At 49.1% G+C, this 25,374-nt stretch overlaps 1 protein-coding gene across 1 annotated transcript in view; it reads left to right on the top strand.

Annotated features, from left to right (window-relative positions):
- GABBR2 (gamma-aminobutyric acid type B receptor subunit 2) overlaps positions 1-25,374 on the top strand; it is a 236,672-nt gene that overhangs the window by 47,128 nt on the left and 164,170 nt on the right. The window contains exon 4 of the mRNA XM_042963492.1: positions 17,473-17,574. Within this exon, the coding sequence (XP_042819426.1) occupies positions 17,473-17,574 (102 nt within the window). The remainder of the gene's footprint in view (positions 1-17,472; positions 17,575-25,374) is intronic.

Here is a 25,374-nt window from a genome sequence, read left to right as displayed (position 1 = left end):
AGGCTCTGAGCTGGCAGAACTCATGAATGGTGAGATCATGACCTGAGCCAAAGTCAGATGCTTAACCGACTGAGCCACCCAGGCGCCTCTGCCGTCCTTTTTAACTTTCTGATTTGCACATTTATTTTTTATTCTTTTTTAGTTGCTGTCAAATGTATTTAAGCTAATGTATTTGTCTTTGGTTACAGCTTTGACCAAATCCTATACATTTAGCTAAATAGTATGCCATCCTCGTTCTAAGGAGACTGCTCTATAATTGCACTTTCAGTTTAAAATATTAGGTTTCTATTTATCTAAGTACATAAAAGATAATCTAAAACATAAAGATGCAATATAACATAAAGATGCTACAGAAATATTAGCACTTTTGTTTGTGGCCCATCCTTCATCACCTCTAATTTTGTATTATTATAATCTGAGTTTTTATTTGACTTTATTCTTTACATTGCAGATATTCTTTTTCAGTTGTTATTTGAGATATAAATTTTATTTTATTTTTAAAAAATTTTTAATATTTATTCACTTTTGAGAGAGAGAGAGAAGAGTGACAGAGCATGAGTTGGGGGAGGGGCAGAGAGAGAGGGAGACACAGAATCTGAAGCAGGCTCCAGGCTCTGAGCTGTCAACACACAGAGCTCAACGTGGGGCCCGAACTCACAAACCATGAGATCATGACCTGAGTCGAAGTCGGATGCTTAACCCACTGAGCCACCCAGGTGCCCCAAGATACCAATTTAATTTTAAAACTATATTATAGTAGCTATGATTTTAAGATTCAGATCCATATTTATAAGGCTTCAGTCTCTGTTGATGGATCTTTCACAAGTTGGGTATTCTGGTGTGTCTTCCATGGCATGAGTCATCTTCTTCTGGAAGACTGTGTGGGCTTTGTACCCACCATGCTTTTCCACAGATCAGTTTCTCTCTGTTGCTTCTTCTATGAGATGTAGATTTTTATGATCATAATCTTCTTCCTCAAACCTCTCTAGGCATTACATCAATGTTGTGATGAAGTCTGAATGCAATCTGATTTGATTCTTTTGTAGACAAGTCTTAATTTTTCTTCCAACCCTCCCCTCCCCACCAAACATGCTGGATGCTTGTAGGATTCTTTCCCAATCCTTGGAATCAAAAAAGAAAATACAGCACATGTCGAGTGTTGTCTTGTCTAAAATGCAATTTGTCTTGTCTAAAATGCGATTACCATTTTTATTTGAAGAATTGAGTGTTCAGATGGCAGTTTTCTTCTATTATATCTTTAATTATTGCTGTTTTGTTCTGGTATCACTTTTAGAGAAACTAGTAATTCCCAAGTGAGTCTCTGTCATTTGTTTACCATATTATTCTGTTCTCTCTGGTCATTTTTATCTCAGTCCCTATTCTCTGTGTTCTGAGAGGACACCTCACCTTTGTCCCCCCAACAGCACCCATCGGTTTTCTGCAGTGAGGTTCTGCTCTTTCCTGCTTCCAATGTTTCTTAAAATTCTCATAACCTTATTCAGTTCCCATCATTATTCTCTTAACTCTGCCAGCTTTCTTTTAGTTTTAATCTGTTTTTTATTGCATATTCCACTTCTTACATCTGAGAGACCAGGTTTTAATGATCTCCTTGAAGTACAAGACAGCCACAATTTACTTCTAGTTCCCAGAGCAAATCCTTTTAGAGGCAATGTTCTTCCTGTGTGAGCATTCTTTGTTTGCTCCCTTTCTGTTTCAGGAAGTGTTCATAGGCTCCACGTGTATTTTAGGTCTTCCCTGGACCTGGTATTTTCTTATAGCTGGGTTAGTTATCCTGGGGCCCCCTAATCGTCTGATGTAGATGCTATCAGATTCCTTATCTCAGGTATTAATCTGGAAGACTGGATGAAATTTCACATTACCAGCCAGGGACCAGCAGCCCGAGGGTGGAGGTTGGAGATGAGGCAGCGGGGGGCAAGGGGGGAGTACATTCTGTGCTGTGGGCGTTGCTTTTTTAGTTTGTTGGCACTGCCGCTCCAGATGTGTGCTGTTCCTCCTGGCCTGTCCCTTGTTCCCCTGCCTGCCATGTGTGGGAGATACCCAGGCCTATCTATCATTGGGAAGCTGGGCTTGAATGGGCTTCGCTTGTTGGTTCTTGGAGCTAATGGCCCAGCCACTCCAGAAGGCCCTAGGGCTGCCATGAGAGATGGGCTCCCCGGCGTGGGCTCTGCACCCCTCCTGTGACCCAGCCTCTCCTCCGCTCTCATTCACTCATCCTCAGAGGCTATGAGGATGGTCCTGTGAGCGTGGCCACCCTCCCTTTCTCAGGAAGGAAAGCTATGAGTCAACCTTCAATCTGGTTCCACTGGCACTGTACCTAGCAGAAATTCCTCAAAGCTGGTGGCATATTGATGGCACTCTTTCCTATTCTCCAATGCTGAAGCAGATTCCCCCCTATTTTTAGACTCCCTTGGTCCTTTCTGTCACTTTCAGAAGGAGGTAGCTTAGGTGGGAGTTGGACATCTGTGCTCAGCCCTACCATCTTCCCCAAAAGTTTCATAGTTAACATTGTTACCCATACTTTGTCCTTGGGCGTAGAGATATCTGGCAACTCCTGAGCATTTCATTTTCTGTGGTCCCCTCTAAGCGTCTCAAACATACCGGGCCCCATCACATCTGGCTCCGTCGTTTCTCCTGGGCACTGTTCCTCTGCCTCTCAGGTGTTGGGAGCATCCTCTCAATCAGATGAGGGATTCTGTCAAACGTGGTACTGCCAGTCTCGGGGCCGTGAGCGCCGCTCCTTGCCAGGGGCTCGGCATCTGGCATCATAAGCCACATCCTGGCTTTCAGCAGTATTGATGGAATTTCCCCACATCCTCCTTTCTCTGCCAAAGTTATGACCTTCAAGTGGAAACAGAGAAGAAACCGTCCCTCTGCCCCCAAGTCCACCTGCTCCTTCCAAAGCCTTGCATTTCACTAGAGAGCCATTTCAGACTCCTTCTGGCACGCCCAGGCCCTCCCGCATGAATCAGCAGCCGTGGGCAGCCGGTGGCAGGGAGGGAAGGGGTTGCAGAGCCCCCCCACCCATCACTGCTTGGCTGCCCGCCCCAGGAAGACAGCACATCACACAATTTGCCATATCAAGTCTTTGAACAGCTGCCTCCCTACCCTTCATGGGAAGTCACCAAGCACCACACATCTGCTCCTTCCGGGGATGGCAAGAAGATTCCTCCTACCGCGGTGCCTGTGAATTCCCTTTGGGGTTCCGTGGGGCACAGAATAACATCTCCTGCAGAAAGCCCGAAGCCAGCCTTCACGAGGATACACACCCATGGAGGTTAGTCTCAGCGGCACCAGCAGCCCTTTCTGCCCTTCTCCAGCCTCCCCTCATGTTTGCTCCAGCCTCCCTTTCTTGACTCTGTTGCCTCTAATAATAAGGACAGCCATTCACTGAACCTCAGCCGTGGTGGACCTGATCGTGCATTAGCTTCTCTTGACCTTCCTAACGGTGTCCAGATAGTTGTGGTTATGCCCCTCTCACAGATAAGAGAAGCTCGCCGAGAGTCTCCTTGCTCCCTGGAAGTGGCCCGGCCAGTGGGGGCGTAGCCCGCATTCCAGTCTGGAGCCACCTGACACCGCATGTGCTCCTGCCTCTCTCCCAACCTCCTCCCTAAAGGGGAAAATAGAACCACGGGCTTCTTGTAGGTTTAGAGCAGCGGGTCTGCACCTGTGGGCCCATGGGCCAAATCCAGCTCTCTGTTTTTCTAAATAAAGTTTTATTGGAACACAGCCATAGCCATTCGTTTGCACATTGTCCGGGGTCGCTTTTGCAATGTAAAAACAGAGTCGGGCAGTTGTGACAGAGACTTTGTGGCCCGCAGAACCTACAGTACTTATTGTCTGGCCTTTTACAGATCAAGTTTCCCCAGCCCCGGTTTACAGCATGGGCTGTGGAAAGAGACCTGAAAAGTTAAATACCTGGTTCGCTACTTCCTAGGTGTGTGACCCTAGGCAAGTGACTCAACATCTCTGAATCTCATTTTACTTACCCGTAAACTGGTCAGAATTATACCTTCTGAGCTTATACCCAGTGGTCAAGAGGAGTAAGGTGACATGTGTTGGGGGCCCTGCATAGTTGGGACGCTCAGTAAACGTGAGCTATCACTGTTACCTTTCTCACTAACCCAGATGTTCAGCAGTCTCCACTTTTTCTCTGTGGCTTCCTTTCTGGAACATTCTGGCATTTTTGTCTAAGAACGCTTCATTTTTTCTGATACCTTCTGATACATATGAAACACAGATGTTTCCCCTCCTCGGAACGCCGGGAAGCAGGCGAAAGTGACGCTTACCTCTGGTAGATAAATGGGGACAGGACACTGTTGGTCTCATTCAGCCAGTGTTGACTGAGCCAGGCCATTGTGCTGGGACCTGACAGGCACTCAGGGCCTCAGGCTCTCTTGGAGATCTCAGCCCAGGGGCAGATGGACAGGATAATAGGCCATGACAATAGCTATAACCACAGTGCCTCCGGATTCTGGTCCCCTTTGGAAAATTCCCCTTGCACAGTGCAGAGTGAATACCTGTTCCCCGGAGTCTCTGGATACTGCTTCTAGGAAGACACATTATAAAACCGCTTAGCTTAGCACAGCTTCAGGCCCCACTCCCAGGCTGTTGGCCTGCTCAGCACTTTAATGCAGCGTCCATCCCAGGACACAGTCGGCTCACCTGACCCGCCAGCTCCCTCCCAGGACACACACTCAGCACCTCTACAGGCTGGGGCTGGCTCCCCGGGCTCCGGGCCAGGGCAAGGGCATACTGTCTTTCCTGACCTTGGAGGAGCTGTTGATCCTAGCTCCTTTCCATCGGCCCATGAGGCTGACCTTCTCCCCTGGCCACCTCCACTAGGTCAAAGGAGACCTCGTGCTGTGTGCTGTTGTGGGGGTGTGGATGACCCAAAGAATTTCCAGTTCTTCCAGAGTAGCGCAGGAACGCATGGACCTGGGAGGGAGGAACATTCTGGAGCAGCTCGTTGGAAAACCCAGAAGGACTTCGTGGAGGAAGGGCCACTTGCAGTGCGGCTTAAACTGCAAGCAGGCCTTTGACAGAAGACGGCAGAGGGCAAGAACTTAAAGTGATTAGTGCATGTGCTTGGTGGTAAAAATGAATTATAAGGGTATATGATAAAATGTGAGGTGAAAAAAATCAGGATACAAAATTGTCGATACCAACGACTTCTAGACCTCTACGTAAAAGACCTGTTGTATCGGTGAAGGGCCTAGCAGGAAACAGATGGCATAATCAGAGGGTTGAGGTGAAGAAAGTTTCCTTTAGAGGAAGTAACCAGTGCTAACACAGCACCAGAGCCTCATGACCCCCATGTGCCCCGGAGGACAAAGGAGAGGGGGCAGGAGAAGGGGCCGCTTCCCGGGGGCCGGTGGGGAGAGATACCTCGAGTTCTCTCATCCCCGCTCCCACTTCCGCTGGGGCCTCCCATTGGCTGAGCCCGTCTGGAAGTCAGAGGACATGGGGGCTTAAGTGACATATCCACAGAAGTCAGATTCCAGAAACAGAGTAGCAGAGACCGGCTTGAGGGGGTGGGTGCAGGCAGCCAACTCGAGCAGCTACACTAGTGGGATCAGTGTGTTGGGAATATGCGTAGTTGTGTCACTCCCCTCCTTTTGTCAGACTTCCAGTGGAGTGTAGAAGTCACTTTGCCATGTGAATCCAAAGGTCATAAGCGGTCGGAGCCAGCATGAGGGTCCTACCGCAGGAGAACCCCAAAGAAATGGAGAACTGCATTTCTCCAGCTGCCGTGAGCTCTCGGCACAGGCTGGTAGTCCAAGGACTGGGGACAAAGCGCTGGTTTGGGTGAGCCCAGCCAGGGTCAGGTTCCCCAGGAAAGGGACTCAAGACCTTCAGGAGGTTTCCCTGGGAGCACCCACAGGAAGGAGAGCGGTGGACAGTGAAGTTGACACAAAATGCCATTGTAACAGAGGCCTGGGTGGAGCCCAGGGAGAGCTCTGCAGCTAAGATGGCCCTTCAGAGATGTCCCCAATCAGGCATGAAGGCGGGCCAGTCACTGGTGTGGGCTGCCCTGGGCAGGGGTGTGATCTTGGACAAGGCTGCCCCTTTTAGTCACAGGCAGATCCCCGAGAGACACATAGCTGCGAGCTGTCAGTAGCCAACCCTCCCAGCAGCCGAGAGAATGGAAGGTTCTGGCAGCACATAGTTATAGGACCCTTGGGAACGAAGGAGTCTAGACTAGCAGGCCGGTAAGACGAGGACAGCTGAAAGGGCATCCCTTGGCCAGTAGTCCCCAAATGTGTAATGAAGACCCCAGGGTGCTTTATACAAGCACATTCCTGTCTCCCTCCCCTCCTTTCACACCAGAGTTAGAATCTCTTGGGCAGGGCCCGGGAATCTGTATTTCTACAAAGCTGCCGAAGAGAGGTGCCGTGCACAAGCAGGCTTGGAGCCACTGCTCTTAAAATCTCCAGACCCGACTGTGGTTGATGTCAGGTCAGGGAGATTTCTAGTTCTGGCAGCTGCTCTGGGCTGAGCCCCATGCTACGGGCTGGAACTCAAGGAACTCGGCTGGGCACTGCCCTCAAGCAGCTGTCGTCTCGCAGGGGAAAGGGACCTGGAAGGGCGGCAGCTGGTGGCTCTCTGTGGGGTTACTGTTCTGTTGCTGCTGTTAAAGACATGGCTTTGGGCAGCATCTATCTGGAAGGCAGGAAATTGGGTCTGAATCCAACTCTGTCCCTAGATGGCCGTGTGATAGGCAAGCCCCTACCCCTCTCCAGACCTTAGTTTTCCCTGCTGTCCAGTGAGGACTGCTGGGTTAATATGTGAGAGTTGTGGGGAGTGGGCTTGAGGGTGATGGGCCAGCTCTGCCTGCTGGACAGAGGCTCCCTTTGCAGTAACCTTGGGGCCAGAAGGTGAAGTACATCTCAGACGTGTGCCACGTCCTCCTTGTTGTCACCTTCTGATCTCGATGTCCCACCCCTTGGATGTGCCCAGCTCTGACTTCTCCTCTCTCCCAAACGTCTTGATTGCTTGCTTTGTGTCCCTCATGGATACCTGGAGAGGCCCCAACACGGTCCTCGTAACTGGAGTAGAGGCTCAAGAATCTGAGACATTCCTCAGGGTTCTAGCCCTCCCTCCCACCCCTCCATCTGAGGCCTGACTATCTCCTATAGCAACCCCACCTCTGCTTGCATACCAGCAGCAAGGGGAAGCCCACTCTCCCGCCGGAAGTTCCTTCTATCCTTGTTAGAAAGTTCTCCTCTGAGGGAGCCGAAAGCCACTTCCTGGTGGCTTCCCACACTGGCCCTGGCCATTCCCCTGGGGCCCCGGTGCCACGCTGGCCCCCTAGTCTCAGTGACAGCTTCTCAGGATGTGCAGGCAGGACTTTCTGTCCCTGCAAACCCCCTCCTGTCCCCTCTTCGGTTCCTGGGGTGCCAAGGAGCAGGGGAGGGGCTCTGAACGTCAGGGAGCGAATCTGCCTTCCGCTTCCCCCAGTGCTCTCAGGTACGGTTTGTCTAATATCCCCCGTCTTAACTGGGATATCCCTGTTTTAGTAATATCCAAGTAATTCTGTAACTAGTGGCCTGGTCCCACAAGCCTGCTGCAGTTAAAGCAGTGGGTGCTTTGTCACAGGAAGGCTGCCAGGCTCTGACGGCTGATTTCATTCCCCCCATAGCTCAGCGTAGCCTGACTTCTCGGGGCTAGCATTGCAGCAGAAGCAGCAGTCCAAGGGAAGACAGCTGGCCCTGGGGTTTGTGCAGATCCAAGAGGGGGACTTGGGCCTGGTCCCACATCCTCAGGCAGCCTGGAGCTGGGCCCCGAGGGACCCAGATGGAGGGTGTGTGGACTCTCGGGGCAGTTTCTGGTTAGCTAGAGAGAGTGGTTTGCACAGCACCATGCAGTTTAGAGGAGGGGTCACCACTAGCTTGGGAATGAGGGAAGGCATCCCGTAGGAGGAGGTGTTTGAGGATGTGTGGAATTTTAAATTCAGAGCTGATTGTATGAGTTTCCTGTTCTACTGTAACAAATCACCACAATTTGTTATGTTATGGTAACAAAGCTCAGAAGTTCAGGGGCGCCTGGGTGGCTCAGTCGGTTAAGCATCCGACTATTGGTTTCGGCTCATGTCACCATCTCATGGTTTGTGAGTTTGAGCGCTGCATCAGGCTCTGTGCTGACAGTGCAGAGCCTGCTTGGGATTGTCTCTCTTTCCCCTCTCTCTCTTCACCTCCCCTGCTCACTCTCCCTGTCTCTCTCTCAAAAATAAATAAACTAAAAAAAAAAAAAAAAAAAAAAGCTCAGAAGTTCAAAATCAAGGTGTGAGCCGGACTGGTTGCTTCTGGAGGCTCTGGGGGAGGGTCCGCTCCCTTGCCTTTTCCAGCTGCTAGAGGCCACTTTCACTCCTTGGCTTGTGGCCCCATCCTCCACCTTCAAAGCCAGCAGTGCGGTTTCATCAGACCATCTCTCTCAGACCCCTGCTTCTGTTGCCATGTCTCCTTCTGTAACTGCCTACTTTCCCTTATAAAGACCCCTGTGATTACCCTGGACCCACCTAGATAATCTTAAGTGATCTCCCCATTTCAAGACCCATCACTTAATCCCATCTGCAAAGTGCCCTTTGCCATGTAAAGTAAAGGATTCCAGGAATGAGGATGTGTGCATCTTTTGGGAGGGGCTCTTATTCTGTGTATCACTTAAGCTTCTTTGGAATTTCTAAAACTGTGCAAGGCTGGATGGGGACTTGAGAGCCGGAGGATCCTAGTTCCCTTGCATCAGCTGTCCTACCCCTGTGCAGGTTGGTCTAGGGTGTGCCCCCTGGCCTACAAGGTGTGGTTCTGGAAGGTGGGCCTCTGGGGAGCTCGTGGGGCACCGGGCAGAGGACAATGGCCTGCAGGCTCTTCCCCCTCCCTCTGAAGGACTGCTGTGACAGAGTGATGGTGGTGGTGTCTCCAAGGCAGGAAGGAGATGTCCTGGGCGCATCTTGGGCCCGGGAGCCTGTCACTGGTCAGCCGTGCCAGCTGGAGTCCCTGTTCCCAGCCGCCATGTGGGCTGACCAGACGTCACCCAGCAGGTTTGGATGTGAGTGGTTAGGCAGGTTCAGGTCACAGGTCCCCACACCCTGAGCCATAGTGAGGAAAGCAGAGAACTTGCCCCCAGGGAACTCTACCTGCCCTCAGGCCACCAAGTGTGGCCTGAGGGCATCACAGCACTGTCCTGGGGCCAGTTCCTGTTTTCAGGCTGAGGCATCCAGGCCAACCACTGGGCATTTGGCTCATCCCTGTAAGACCGTCTCAAATGTTCTCAGAATGAACTCTAAAATAAAAGTTCAAAGGAGCTCGGAGTGCTGACCCTCTGCCTCTAAGGCTGGACAGACACAGTGCCTCCTGTGTGCACCCCTTCATCCTCTCGTCTGCCTCGGTTTCTGCATGCGGGCACCACACTGGACCCTGGAAAAGAAAACAAAGCCCTTCCCTCGCGGGGCTGCCCTGTTAGTTGAGGAGGCGGACGTGACAGCCCCAGTTCTCATGGTCAGCTCTCTGCGAGCCAGCTCAAAGTCAGCAGCCTGGACTGCTGAGCCTTCCACTGGGGCCCATGGGGCGGATGGTCTCACCTGGGCCTCCGCATCTCATGACACGGCAGCTTCTGGTCCTTCTCTTGTTTTCCTGCTCTTGGTAACTCTGAGAAAGTGAGAAAGACTTATTTCCTGGGGACAGACAAGTGGCTGTTGAGTAGAGGGAAACCTTACCTGTGATGTGAGGCATAGGCAGGACAGGGAGCCCAGCGGCTGCGTGGGATCATGGTTTGGACCCGCAAAGGCCGGGTCCTAAGAGGCCCCAGGTGTATTTGTTTCTGTGGCTGCCACAACAAATCATCAGAAACAGGGTGGCTTAAAGCAACAGAAATTCCTTCTCTTATAGTTCTGGAGCCAAGGGTCTAAAATCAAGGTGTCACCAGGGCCCTGCTCCCGCTAAATGCTCCCTGGGAGGGTCCTTCCTGGCCTTTTCCAGCCTCTGGCGGCTCCAGGTGTTCCTCAGCTTGTGGCCAAATCATTCCAGCATCTGCCTCTGCCTTCAGATGCCTTCTCCCTCATATCTATGTGTCCCGAATCTTCCTCCGCCTTTCTGTTAGAAGGACACTTACCACGGGATTCAGGGCCCGCCCAGGTAGTCCAGGATGATCTCATCTCAAGATGCTTAAGTTAATTACATCTGCAAAGATGCTTTTTCCAAATAAGGTCACATTCACAGATTCTGCTGTTTAGGACTTGGGCATACCTATTTGGGGGTCACACTGGCTCTGCAGTGTGAACACGCAGGTGTCCCACACACATGTGGTTTTCACATGGACACAGCTGTGCATATACCCCCAGGTATTACCCTGTGCAAGTGCCACATGTGTGCAGTAGAGCTAATACATGTTTACTTGTGTACTTGCCCTTGTGAAAAAATTTCACTTGTATTCAACTCTGGTTATAGCTTATTAAGAGTTTATATTTCTAGAAATCTGAAAGCTAGATGGCTGTGTTTTTTTAAAAGGAACTCTTTCGGGGGGCACCTGGGTGGTTCAGTTGGTTAAGCATCTGACTTCAGCTCAGGTCATGATCTCACAGTCCGTGGGTTCGAGCCCTGCCTCGGGCTCTGTGCTGACAGCTCAGAGCCTGGAGCCTGCTTCAGATTCTGTGACTCCCTCTCTCTCTGCCCCTCCCCTGCTCCTGCTCTGTCTCTCTGTCTCAAAAATAAATAAAAACATTTAAAAAATTTTTTTTAAATTTTTAAAAGGAACTCTTTCAGGGTGCCTGGGTGGCTCAGTTGGTTAGGCATCCAACTCTTGATTTTGCCTCAGGTCATAATATCATGGTTCATGAGATTGAGCCCCAAGTTGCTGATAGCACAGAGTCTGTTTGGGATTCGCTCTCTCTCTCTCTCTCTCTCTCTCTCTGTCAAAAACAAATAAATAAACTTAAAAAAATAATTTAAAAGGAACACTTTCCTCAATGAATGTTCACAAGTTTGGAAAACTGGAAATACAACCACATGTATGAATTTCTATGGGAACTTAAGTGTATGCCCCAAGTCTTTGAGAAACTTCAGAGCTGCAGAGGGCTACTTCGGCAACTGTAAAATTTAAAAAGTCAGGGTAGGGGCAGGTGGAGTTTTGAAACACTTGTTTTCTTAGAACCACATGCATTGGTGGTGAGAGAAAACTCCCTTCTCTGCTTTCCCAACCAGTTTCTCCTTGCACACCTCTGATGATGGGGAGCTCACTATCTACCAAAGCAGCCTTCTCCATTATTAGGAAGTTTTTTTGGCCTTGGGCTAAAGTTTGCTTTCTTGAACCACTTACCTGTTGGTCCCCTCCTCTGCCGTGGGGGTGCCCAGAACCAGGCTCCCTCTCTTCCACACGACAGCCCTTCAGAGTTTGAACCCAGCCATCACTTCCTGCCTTCGTCTTCTAGTCTCTGGGCTAATTTTTTAATTAGCTTAAATTAATGGCGGTTTCTGGGGAGCTCCAGGCCCAGTAAAAGTGACCTGAATTATTCAAAGATTTGAGTGTTTCAAATGCCTGTTTATCCTAATTAGCATCTTAACTACAGCGGTGCCCTCTGCCTCTAACGAGCCACATTTTAACATGTTCCATATTTTAATGGATTTTACTTGAATGAACTGTTTAATCAAATGAAGACACATTTCATGAATGAATAGAAGTAAATCTATAATTATACGCTTTAGTCAGGTAAGAGGAGTGACATTTTGGCACAATCCAGGGCTATATATAGCGAGTGCATTTGAATGACAAAGTAGGTTACCTCCAGTTCCATAGGAGAGCTGGGAACTGGCTTTGCTCTCAAGTTCATTTTGTAACCTAATTAGAATTTTCAAAGAGTTGTAAAGTGCCTGTGGCGCAGATCTGGTTCTCCCCATCTTTACCTGGATCTCTGCCTTTCTAGATGATTCCTCAGCTGGTGCAGCAGCCTCGTTAGGGAAGGCAGCCAGGGTACTACTGGCCACAGAAGCCAAGTGTCCTAGAGTCTCTGATGCTCTCCATGGCGTCCACTTTGCATTTCACATCCTCCATCAAAGTCTTCACTGCCTGGGACATGTGGTCAGAATGTGGTAACTTACAGTTATAACAATACGATGCTTTCCTCTTCTGCCTTTACTTACTGTTTCTCTCTTATGCCTTGTCCCCCCTTTCCTTCTTTCCGTTCTTGCTTCTGACATGGTCAGGACCTGCTCGTGGCTCTGGGGACCAGGAATAGAAGGATCTGGGGGTGTAAAATGAGACATAACTATGGGATGGGGCAGGGGAGGGCAGGAGAGGGGTGTGGGAAACTGTAAAGGAAGATGGTGCCCTGGACCTGGAGAAAGTGGGGACAGTGACATGGGGGGCTTTCAGGCAGGCGGGCAACTCAGCTGTGAGCCTGACAGTTCTGTTGCTTTTCCCCCTAAAGTGTGCGGTTTCCATCTTTAGCTGCATGTTGGAACCGCCTGGAGGCATCTAAAAATGCTGATGCCTGGGTGCTAGTCCAGAGATTCTAACTGGTTTAGGATGTAGCCAGGGTACCAGTATTTTTAAAGACTCCCCAGGTGGTTCTAATACGCAGTCCAGAGTCTTCAGGTGACTGCAGCCCCAATACCTTGACTACAGCCTCATGGAAGACCCTGAGCCAGAACCACCCAGCTAAGGTGCTCCTGCATTCCTGGCCCATGGCAACTGTGTGAGATAATAAATGTGTCTTGTTTGAAACCACCGAGCTTTGGGATAATTTGTTACACAGCAATAGATGACTGATACAGATGATTAGTTGCCCCAGGTGTACCCCTAAGTGGGTCACTTCACCTCCACCGGTGTCTCTACCTCCAGCCTTCCAGAATCTCTCACCTGGATGGTTGCTGGAGCTGTCTCACTGACCTTCCTCTTCCCCAACTGCCTCTGCCCCTCACTGGCCCCACGGCAGCCTAAATCACGGTTCTGGTCATGTCACCCATCCTCGAAACCTTGTAACAGCTTCTCACTGTGCTTAGGCTCAAGACCAGCATCCTTGATGTAAATTATAAGGCCCTCATGGCCTATTCCTCATTTCATGCCCACGGCCTTCCCCCCTCCCTAGCCCATGCTCTGCTGTAGCCCAGCCTGGCTCTTCTGGCTTTTCACTGCTCTCTTCCACCATGGGACTTTTGCATGTACTGCTGCTCAGCCTGGAAGCCTTCTCCTGCCTAACCTCCTGCCTGGGTCCAACTCCACCATTACAGCTTCTCCCAGAGCATGAGAGCCCTTGTCTTGGTAGGGACCAGGGTGATCATCTGATTAATGTTTCCCACCTCCACTAGATAGAGGCCCAGGACTGTGAATGGTTTTGCTCACTATCAGAGCCCTAGTACTAACTCACATGGTGCATGGAATAAAGAGATGTCAATATCATGAATGAATGAATGAATGAATGAATGGGAAAATAAATGAGAGACTGGCAAGAACAAGCAGAGCCCTAATCTAGAATGATCAGAGTGCTAGGTAGCTGTCCAGAAAGAGACCTAAGCCCATAGGCCAGGCAGTAACTGCCATTGGCTGTAGCTCCAGCCCCAGAAATGCAGCAGGAGCCCGGATGGAGAGCCTGAGATCTAAGAAGATCTCTAGCCACCTGACATACCTATTCCTCTGGTCTTCTTTTCCTCCAACCTGTCTGCTTCTCCCCCTGCATCTCGCAAGAGGGATAAAGACTGGCTATGTCCCCGAAGCACTCAGTCAGTTGGAGGAGCGAGGCCACTGCGATGGCTTTATTGGAGTGACGAGTCCCTATCACCCCTTCCCCCACGGCCCCATGACCCAGCTGGGAGGGGGACTGCGTGTATACCTACTGGGCCTGCTGTTCAGACGGCTGATCTGACCTGACGGGGTTTTCTCCATACACACCCTGAGCGGGACTGTCCCCACGGCTCTGGGCTTTTTTTCCCCAGAGCCACTGATTCTGCCTACCTCTTGACTTCTTTCAAGATGGACTATCCTAGAGCTTAAAGTCTGAGTTTAAATGTTAAAATTCTTGGATTTGGATCTTGGATTCCCGAGGCTGCATGGGATCCCTTAGGAGACATTGTTGTCATCCCTTGTAACCTGTACCCTCCCCAGCCCCCTGGGTCTATGGCCTCCCTGAAGGTTCCTAGCCATGCCCCTCTCCATTGAGCCTGAACCACTTTGTCCTTATCCCTCATAAAGGCGACCAGAACTGAGCCCAGCATTTGAGGTGTGGACTGACATGGACAGAGGGACAGAACAGAGGGCAACTGCCACGTCCTTCATTCTAGACATGACGGCCTTCTAAATGTGGCTCCCAGTCCCACTCACTCTCTTGGCAGTTGCCTTCCTCAGTTAACACATTCTGGTCTTCTAATCAAGAGGGAAATATCTAAGCCATTGGAAACGTTTCTCTCACTATGATCAATGAGTGTTGTAAAACTTACCCTGCTTCCTTTAGGACAGTGGTTTTCAAATTTGAGCATTCATCAGAATTGCCTGGAGGGCTGGGTAAACACAGATTGCTGGACACAGCTTCTGATCCAGTAGGTCTGGGGTGGGGCCTGAGAATTTGCATTTCTAACACATTCCCAGTGATGCTGGTGTTATTGCCCAGGGGCCACATTTTGAGAACCACTGCTTTAGGGATATGCTTTCTGGCACAACTTCATATTCACAGTCTGTACCAGTTCTTGAGGCTGGGGAGGGAAATCAGCAGCTGTTGCCTCCACACCTAGCTTAGACTTTTTAGTCCTGGGGCTCTGACCCACTGGTTTTCCTGTGTGTCCTTGGAACTCCTTTGGTAGCCTGAGCTCATATCCACTGCTCCAGAAGCAGAGAGAGTTCTCCCTTTAGGTGACCTCTGCCCTGTGGGCTGGCCCCAAGGCTCCAGCTTAGACTCTACCCCTCCTGATTGTTCTTCTCATGGCCCTGCTCATGCCCCTGGCAGTCCTGGCCCTTCCTTCCAGGTAATGGGACAGCCTTCCTCTCTGTCCTATCCATACCCATCCATGCAAATGAGGCCCCCAGTGGGACCCCAACTATACTGGACTGTGTGTGTGTGTGTGTGTGTGTGTGTGTGTGTTATTTTCTTGGAAATTAAGAGCTATTCTTTTCCCAGAAGAACGTATTTTCTGCTTTTATAATGGAGGTGAATGAAAAATAGGACCCACTGTGTAGAAATGCAGTTTATAGCAAGCTGCAAAAAGACATTGGCCCCATTAAACAAGAGATACCTGCAGTTCCAGAAGGAAAAATAAGCGTTTACAAATTTATGTAGTACATCTTTGACCAGTGAACTGAATGGTCCTCCTACCCACACATGAGGGTGTGGATCTTTTTTCCTTATGAGTTACATCAATGATATTATTTCGTTTCCATGCTTTGGTTACTTAAAAAATACCATTTATTACTGATTTCCTCCATTTGCTTTCTCTAAAAGGGTCCATTAGAATAAATACTTGAGCTGAGCTCAGACTTCTTGGTGCTAAAATTATGGTGGCTGATCGCACCACCATCTGTTCTGACCTGTTCTGGCTCATCAGGCTTCCAGAACTGTCCACAGCTGGCAGGCTCCAGAAGAGCCAGCCTGGGAGCATGTGGAGAGCACAGGGCTGGGAGCGACACTTCAGTTTCCTCATTTGTGAAATTAGGGGCAGAATGAGATGACCTCTAGGGTGTTTTCGTTTTGTTTGTTTTGAGTTCTGACTGCCTAAAACATAGTTGATTGGCCATAATTAAATACAGCTTTCATGCACATTCTTATTCACAGATAGATACCCCAAGCCACTGGCTGCCTCGATGCCTTGCCTTAAAAGCCTGGACATGATCATTCATCTTTTTTTTTTTTTTAATGTTTGCTTATTTTTGAGAGAGAGAGAGAGAGAGAGAGAGAGAATGCGAGCAGGGGAGGGGCAGAGAGAGGGGGAGACACAGAATCCCAAGCAGGCTCCAGGCTCTGAGCTGCCAGCACAGAGCCCAACGTGGGACTCAAACTCATAAACCGCGAGGTCATGACCTGAGCCAAAGTCAGACCCTTAACCAGCTGAGCCCCCCAGGAGCCCCCCAGCTCTTCATTCCTTTCTAAGGCTGGGTGATGTTCCACTACATGTATACACCACATCTTTATCCCTTTGTTTATCCCTTCATCCATTGATGGACACTTGGGTTTCTTTCATCGCTTGGCTTTTGTGAAGAATGCTGATGTACAGATGTATCTTTAAGACTCTGTTTTCAGTTCTTTTGAGAATGTACCCAGAAGTCGAATGCTGGATCATGTAGTCATCTGTGTTTGCTTTTTGAGGGACTGCCATACCGTTTTCCACAGTGGCTGTACCATTTTAGGCACTCCGTGTCTCTACATTTTCGCCAATGCTCGCTGTCTCCTGTGTTTTGCTAATAGCCATCCTAATGGGTGTGAACAAGAAGTGCTTGTAAGGATCATCTTCTCTTAAGGAAGAGGAAACTGAAGCCCTGAGACAGGGAGGGTCACACAGAGATGCGGCGGTCACAAGCACATCAGTGACAGACCTAGAACCTGGATCCCCCAACCCGCACTTGGTAGTTTTTACTGAAACACACAGTCCTGTTTCCACTCTTTATGTCAGAGGGTGCTCAGCCGTGGCCATGGGCCAGATACAAACTTCAGATTTCTGTGGTTCAGTCCTCACTTTGTTTTTGTTTTTTAATATTTCAAAATTGTATCAACGTTTTAAAATATGGAAGGATCTTATATTTTAAAAAGTCTAGATTTCTGAATTCTCCCTCTGAAAGCAGAAAGTCTAGTGACTCGGTCTGGCATTCTGGGGCACAGCATGATGGGAGCAACTGCCATCTTAGATGGGACATCCCGGTCTCCAGTTTGCCACTGTCCCCACCACTCCCTAATATCCTTCCATACATACTGCTTCACACACTGGCTGGACCCAGTGAATCCTGGAGTTTGCAGATCTCTGCTTTCTAAGCATATCCATGTTGACCATCCTGTGTCAACAGATAGGTAGTTATATGTAACAGCACAGGCTGGTTCCATACCCCCTTGCTCTTTATTCTGCACTGAGTGTCTTGCTGTTTCTTCACCCTAGAAGTGAAATGATATTGCAAGTAAATAATGCAGAATATAAATAGAGATATATGTGAATGGTCTGATTTGGTGACAGTGTGATGAGACAGAGAAACACCAGCAGGAAAGCCCAGAGATTCGGACGCTCATCTTGACTCTCTCCCAGGAAATCTCTGCACCACCTTAGCTAGCCCCTTCCCAGTCTAGCATCCTTGTGCCAGTGTGTCCCTTGCAGGCTGGATCCCCAAGGTCTCACAGGGCCCTCTAGTTTATAATGAAGGGAAAAAAATAACTCCTTTTGCATTGTTGGTGGAGAAAACCAGCCCAGTTAAGCTGCTTCCCCAGGACGACGCCTCCGAACAGACTCTTCCTGTGGCTGCCAGCACACCCACCCTCTGCTTTCTCTTTGCTAACAGGTGAGGAATGACCTAACTGGGGTTCTGTATGGTGAGGACATTGAGATTTCGGACACCGAGAGCTTCTCCAATGATCCCTGCACCAGTGTCAAAAAGCTTAAGGTGAGTGCAGCTGGCCACGGCCGGGGGGACAGACCGATGCCTTGCTCCAGGCTTCCCCACATCCCTGACTATGAAAGTGTCTTGAGTTCTGGCTGTTTCATTTCATCCTGGCATTTCACACATGGGGAGAGGCCCCAGGAGCTGGCTCCCCTTGGCTGCCCCCATGCTTGTCTAGCAGTGGCCAAAGGTCTGATTGCTAGGTACATAGTCCTGGAGAGCTTACTGGGTGATTTTGTGTCTCTCAATCGAGCCTAAGAGGTAAGCAGGGCGTGAGTTATTACCTTCTTCATTGCAGAGAGGCTGAGAGAGAGGGAGTGTCTTGCCCGAAGCCACAGCAAGGAAGTACAGTTTGTTCGGACTGAACGCCTAGGTTTTTGACCCCTCTCGCGACACTCACTCCAGGAACAGAGAGGGCCGACTAGAAGTTTGCCCGGCTGTCAGGGGTCTCTGTCTGCCATTTGTCTCCTCATCCCGCAAGCTCTCTCAAATACCTGGTTTGTGCCAGACCCCCTCCGGGTCTCACAGACACCATCAGGCCTCAGGTTGCTCACAGCTGGGGAGGAAGCCAGTTACCTCTCTGGGGAACAGGAACAGAGGGGCCTGGGAACAGAGGGAGGAAGTGACTCATCCCGCCTGGGGAGAGGGTTCAGACAAGGCTCCAGAGAAGGGACAGCGTCTGCACCTTGCAAATGGATGAATGGGATGGGGACCTGCAGGAGCCCAGCAGGGAAGGAGGAGTGAAGATCAGAGGGCACGGCGACCATGCTCACCACTCAGCAAGGATCAGCAGGGATTCCACAGAGACTGGAGTATTGGGGCTAGAAGGCGGTGGGAGCCAGGTTCCGCAAGACTTGAATGCTGAGCTGAGGAGTTTGGTCTTTTATCCAGGGGGCAACGAGGGTGCTGGGGGTTTATAAGCAGGTGCACACAGAGTTAGAGCTGTCACCTTCCTCTTTCCCTCTCTTCCACTCCCTCATGCCCACATTTAGGGCTGCTGGCTTGGAGACCGCAGATGCCAACTGCTAACATGTCCCCTTCCATCTTGGGCAGGTCCCAGGTTACACCAGTCAGAGCAGGTGGCAGTTTCAAGCTCTTGTCTTCCAAAGCCCCCAGTTCACAGATGGGAAGACTGAGGCCCAGAGACAGGGAACGAGGGAAGCAGACACCATGCCCATGTGTGACATTGCAGCCCTTCAAGCTGCTTCAGATGAGGAAACAGTAGCTTGGGAGGGCCTGCTGGCAGCCGGGTGGCTGGGGCGGGATCTGCCCACGCTGTTCGCCCACAGGCTGTGTGGTCTGAGGGTCCAGTCGGGTTGTGGGGTCTGGAGGACCCAGAGTGGTACAGTGCCTGCTCGGCAGGGAACAGCCAGGTGGGCCCGATGCTGTGATGATGTTCTGCCACACAGGGCAGCGTCTCCCCAGGGTGGGCACTTGAAATAGCTTCCTGTGCCTCAGAGGCCCAGCAGAGTTCTTTGGGCTTTAAAGTTTAAAGAGTCTTTGTGTGTAGAGCAGAGGCACTAGTTGAAAGTCTGCAGAGAAATTAGGGAAGGAACTGGGTGCTCTGCTCGTTGACCAACCAGCTCCGCCAGAGGTAGGAGTGACATTACCGATGATGGAAATAGCAGCCCACCTGTCCGGGGCCCTGGCGGAGAGCCAGGTGCCAATGCAGAGCCCTTGACCTCCGCTGGCTCATTCGGCCCTCCCCAGAGCCCTCGGACAGATAGTTTTTGCATCCCGGTATCTCAGATGAGGAACACGAGGCTCAAAGAGGTTAAGGATCGCCCCGAGTCGCCCAGCTGGAAAGCGGTGGGTTGGATTGAAGCCTGGGTCTGGACGACTAGGCGGCCCAGGTCTCTCCACCGCCCCGCACAGCTGCTGCCAGAAAGGATGACAACATCACATAAGCTGGGGGAGGGAGGGGTGCAGAGCCCAGTCTGTCTGTTGGCAAAGGAGTCCTTCTGGGGGAAGCGCTCTTCCCCCACAGACCTGCATGACTCCTTCTCCAGCCTTCTTCTCGTCTTTGCCCAGTTGTTCGCTTTTTCCAGAGGCCTTCCTTGCATGCTTCATTTAGAAGTTAAATCCTTGTCTACTTTCTGTTGATTTTCTCCATTTCACTGACAGACGCCTGTATTCGTTTCCAAGGGCTGCTGTAACAAAGTACCACAAACTAGGTGGCTTAAAGCAAACAGAAATGTATTCTCCCACATTCCGGAGGCTGGAAGTTCAAGGTCAAGGTGTCGGCAAGGCCATGCTGTCTAGAAGGTCGTGGGGCCATCCCGTGCCTTTCTCTTCGCTTCTGGTATTGCCAGCAAGCCTTGGTGTCCCCTGTCCTGCAGCTGCGTTAACTGTAGTCTCTGCTTCATATGGCATGTTCCCCTTTCCTTTCACATCGTCTTCTTATTAGGACGTTAGTCGTGTTGGATTACACGTCTACCCTACTCCAACATGACCTCATCTTAACTAATTACATCTGCAGAGAAGGTCACGTTCCAAGGTATTGGGGATTCAACATATCTTTGGGGGCCACAATTCAACCCATCACAACATCTGACCTACCATTCATTTTGCCTAGTCGTTTTATCATCTGTCTCCTCCCGCTGGAACATAAGCTCTAGGAGGCAACAGTTTCTGTCTGTTGTGCTCACTGTTTTGTTCCCCATCACCCAGAATCAAATTAATTTGAGTGTGTGTAAATAAAATACCAAGTCTGGACAGACAAAGCCAACAGAGAACACAAGGATAGAATAGAGTAAAGGAATAGAGTACTGAGTAAAGGAATACTCAGGAATAGAGTAAAGTAACTTCTGGAAAGCTCGGAGAAAAAGCAAATCTCTGGTTTACTGTGGGATAAGATAGAGAAGGATGTTCAGAGGACAAGGGAGAAAACTAAATACCAAATAGCAGAATTAAAATCTGCATTGGAGGTATTAGAGAGCAGAGTTCGTGCCAAGAAAAATAAAGATCAATAGTATGAAGGACAAACTTGAGATATTTCCCAGAATTCAGAGGAAATGGTGAGAGCAATCAATCTAATGAGGGAAGGGAGAATAGTTATGGACACTGGAAAGGGAGATCCTAAGGGAAAACCAGGACAGATGAAACAGAACAAAAATCAAAACAAAACAGGCTCCACACTAGCAGTGAGTGCACCTAGCACTCGGACTTGGTTTCTAATACCATTCTGTAGGAAAAGGAACCAGGACTCCTTGGGAAAATGGCTGATTCTAGGACTGGGGCATGAAATATGCACGATGATCCTGGAACATCTTCTAGTGCCAGAAAGTAAAGGAGTGCGGCTGAGTGCAAGGGCTCCCAGTGGCCAACGCTGGGACAATTTCAGCAATAAAATAAAATAGTATTGGATTAAAACCCAAAGTATAAAATAAATATCCATGTGTCCATACTGCTGTGAATGATTGAATAAATAAATGGGAAAGATCAGGCAAATATCTTATACAGAAGAATTCCAAATAATTTACGTAGATATTTCAGGTTCATGGAGGTAGAGCAGAATGACCCGCTTCTTAAGTGATTTCTTTCCAAAGAGTCCACTGTAGAAAGCAGGGAGAAGAGTGGCTTGATGATGGAAAAATCTAATAAACACGACCTCAGCTGGGTGACCGAGGTCAACATCAATAGCAGTAAGTCACGGTGATAGGATACACCCTTGATATGAGGAAATGAGAAGGGCAATTTACCTCGGTGGGTCTTCCTTCCCCAAACCCATGCCCTAAGCCTAACCATGAGAAAAACATCAGGCAAATTCTAGTGGAAGCCATTTCCCAAAACACTCCTCAAAACTGTCTAGGTCTTCAGAAATAAGGAATGTCTGAGCCAAAAGGAGCCTATGGAGACATGACAACTAAATATAATGTGTTATCCTGGATGCAATCCAGGGATAGAGCAAGGACATTAGAGAAAAAAAAAAAAAAAAAACAACTAAGGAAATCTGATTAAAGTATGGGCTTTAGCTAATAATAATCAATATTGGTTTATTAATCATAACAATGTGCCCCACGAACATAAAATATTAATAATAGGGGAACCTGGGTGAGGAACATATGAGAACCTTCTATCTTTGTTATCTTTCTAAAACTATTCTCAAATAAGAAGTTTGTTTTCTAAACAGAAGACAAATTTAAGGGGGCTCAGGAGGGTCCTACTAGATTGGATTGACAAAATTGCTAATAGTCAACCATTTTTGAAGTACCATATCAACAATATCATGAGGAAATGTACAATGTGCACACTGTATGTGCGTCTAGCTGGCCTTCCCACATTCTAGCAGAATTGGTGAAAAGAGAGTCATACCAACACACATTTTAGCAAAAGCTTTGAAGTACAAATATAAAGGGGGAAATCTACAAGTATCTAGGCCAGAAGAAAACGAATTTCCCACAAAGGTGCAAAAACCAGGCCACCTCAGCTCCTCTGCAGCGTTCAATCCCAGAGACAATGGAGCAGCTGGGAGACATTCTCCCATGTGTGTAGCTCATGTGGCATACCAGCCAGGTGCCTTTCTCAAAGTTAATCCTTGAAGTCCTACGTCAGCCAGCCAAGAACAATGGCAAACTTCATAGCTGAGGTCATGGCAGAAACTGCTGATCAGGGGCCACCAGAACCCATAGACAGAGAGCTGAGTCTAAATAATTGTCCTAAAATGGTATACAGATGCTGGGACGCCTGGGTGGCTCAGTCGGCTGAGTGTCCGACTTCGGCTCAGGTCATGATCTCACGGTTTGTGAGTTCGAGTCCTGCATTGGGCGCTGTGCTGACGGCTCAGAGCCTGGAGCCTGCTTCGGATTCTGTGTCTCCCTCTCTCTCTGCCCCTCCCCGTTCACTCTCTGTCTCTCCCTCTCTCTCAAGAATAAATAAACATAAAAAAAATTTTTTAAATGGTATATAGATGCAAAAGTTCATTTTGAAAGCAAACGTACATATACATAGAGTGCAAAAATACATCTGGTAATAATAATTGAGATGTTAAAATCCATATTCCATTAACGTAACCAAAGAAGTGGGCAAGTAAAAAATATGGGTGGTAACCTCCTGGTCTTAAGTAGCAGAGGGACTCAATAGAGACCATTTTGTTCATGAGTTTCCTAAGGAGAAACATACAAGCTAAAGAAGGCTTTGAATAACTTGATGGTAAATATACTATAATGCAAATAGAACCCAAAGCTTCTGAAGCACAGAAAAGGGAAGCAGGGAAAACCTAGTCCACATACTGAAAAACAGAAAGAAAATGTGAAAACCAGAAAGCATAACATATAATTGTAGACCAAATACAGTCCTTCTGACCGTAAATTCAAAGAGGTCAAACTCCCTATCAAAAGGCAAAGACAGAGAACTGTATTTTTGAAGGACTAACTATAGCTGTTGACAACAGAGAAAGTGACACAGAAAGGTCAAAGGTAAAAGACCAGCCAAAGATAGGTCAGGCAAACCCAACCGAAGCAAGAACCCCAGTGTTCATTTGAGACCCAAAGGGAATTCAAGGTACAGGCATTAAACAGGATTAAGGAGAGTCATTCTCTATAGATAGGGGTACAATTCACCATGAGAATAACACAATCATGGACCATTATTGCTCTAAATTACATCTCACTGAAATATATAAAGAAAAGCCTGTTAAAATACAAAGGAGAATTGACAGAAACACAATAGCATTGGGAGCCATAACATTCTCTCAGTCTTGGACAGATCACCCAGGCAAAAATAAGCAAGAACACAGAGGAACCAAATAATGAAATTAATCAGGCTGATTTAGCAGATATGTACCAAAGTTCGCCTAAAGAAAGTCAAGAAAAACCATCTCTGTGTGATGGAGTCCCGAGGCCTTTAAGCTCCTTCCAGTCCTGTTCCGAACATGGGGCTTTAAAGTTAACTGTTGCCAGGCAGGACTGGGCGGGGGCCCGGAGTCTGCCCCTGGGTATTTCCATGGTGCTGGCTCTGAAGCGTTGGGCTGTGAGGGGGAGAGCGCCAGGCTTCCACTGTCCTGCTCTGTTCATTTTGTTTGCTTTCTCTACCTTCCCCGGAGTAGCCTCTAGCCTATCATTCAGGGTTCTGATTCCAGGAAAATCTCCCTAATTTATAAACCAGCCGATTAGCAACCTTAATGCCATCTGCAACATTAACTCCCCCTTGCATGTCACAGACCATACCTGTAGGTTCTGGAGATTAGGAAATGGACACTTTGGGGGGACCATTTGTCTGCCTATCATAGGAGGACCACAAAAACAGACTTTCGGGTGGACTGCTGCCCCCCGTGCTTCATGAGAGAGACCTAGTGGGAAGTCCCCCCTCCCCACACCCTATAGGCCAGAATGCTGCTTGGCTCCCGGAAAGTAGAGTTCATATAGGCACCCCGAGGGGATGCAGAGCTACAGAATAAACGTGGTACATTCCAGCAGGCCAGTTTTCCTCAGAAACATGGGGAGAAACGCATTATTTTTATCTTGAGATAAACATAGGTATGTTATTGGAATGCTAAATGTATGTGAATTTTCAAAATAATAAACTTTCCAGAAATGGCATGCTTTCCCAGTGGGCTGCTATGGGCTATTCCCTCTTTGCTCTCTTCTTTAAGAGTATATGTCTCCCTAAGGTACAGCCTTGTTGAATCACTGTGTTGTACACCTGAAACTAATATAACATTGTGTGTCAACCATAATCACCTAGGTAGATAGATAAAAATGAAAAATAAACAGGAGGGCTAATCAGAATAAAAAGATTGTTGTAACAACAACAAGAATATATATCTCTTGCTTCTCTGCCTTTAAGGACATTTCTCTGGTGAGGGAAAAAAAGGGTCTAAGAAAAACTTAACTTGAGCTAAATAAAAGTACTCATTCCAGGTATGGAATCAGTGTGTCAGGGCCAGGAGGGACTTTGGGAAGCATCTAGGCTAACCCTGCTGGACTCATCCCAGGTCTCACAGCCAGAGTCAGGGGGCGAGAGTGGCCTGAGTCCCTGGCCCCTTCCTCAGTGCCCACTGGCCCCAGTCAAGCCACCTCCCAGCCCCACCACGGCCAGCCTCTAAAAGTTTGACCGCCCTGGGGCTTGTCATACCTCCTCCCTTTCCACAACTTTTGTACACAGTTTCATCTGATTTTTCGGCAGCCCAGTGGGTCTGTGGGGCTGGGCACCTGAGAAACCAGGAAGCGATCACATGTGGGCCAAGACAGGTGCACAGGCGGCAGGAGATGCCAGACAACCCAGTGTCCGGGTCGACCTTGCCTTTCCAGCGGGACCTGACACGGGGAAGGCAGGATGGGGTGGCCTTCTGCTTTCCTGCTGTTTTAAATGTACACCAGCTATTTTAACGCCTCAGGATCACATCTGCTGTTCCAGTGCCTCCACACGGAAGCCTGCGGGACTTTCCTCTGTGAGTTGTTGCTGCAGACTGGATGTTTGCTCAGCCTGGGAGAATATATATAGGGGCAGTGGTCAAGTGCTCAGGCTCTGGGGCTGGGCCCAGCCGGGGTGGAGGCCGGCACCACCACTGCCTACCTGTGTGACCTGGTGCCTTAGGTTGAACTCCCTAGAAACAGAGCCCGAGGTTCTGGTGAAAGAGCTTTATGAGAGCACGCTCAGGAGAAGGGAGGGAGGCAGGGTAAGGCAAGAGGGGAGCTGGGCCAGAATGCTGTCTTGGCTGGAGACCATGTTAGCCTGGCCCCCCCGGGGTGTCTGGACCACACAGCTGGTCCCACCTTTCCGAGACCTCAGTCGGGTCACTGGGTGCTGCAGAATGTGGCACCCAGCGTGGCCTTTAGGGCCAGGAAGTTCTCTGTAGCTGGG

Source organism: Panthera tigris, chromosome D4 (assembly GCF_018350195.1).
Source record: "Panthera tigris isolate Pti1 chromosome D4, P.tigris_Pti1_mat1.1, whole genome shotgun sequence".
Classification (NCBI taxonomy): domain Eukaryota; kingdom Metazoa; phylum Chordata; class Mammalia; order Carnivora; family Felidae; genus Panthera; species Panthera tigris.
Note: the sequence above shows the minus strand (reverse complement) of the source record. Positions and strands in the feature narration are given on the sequence as shown.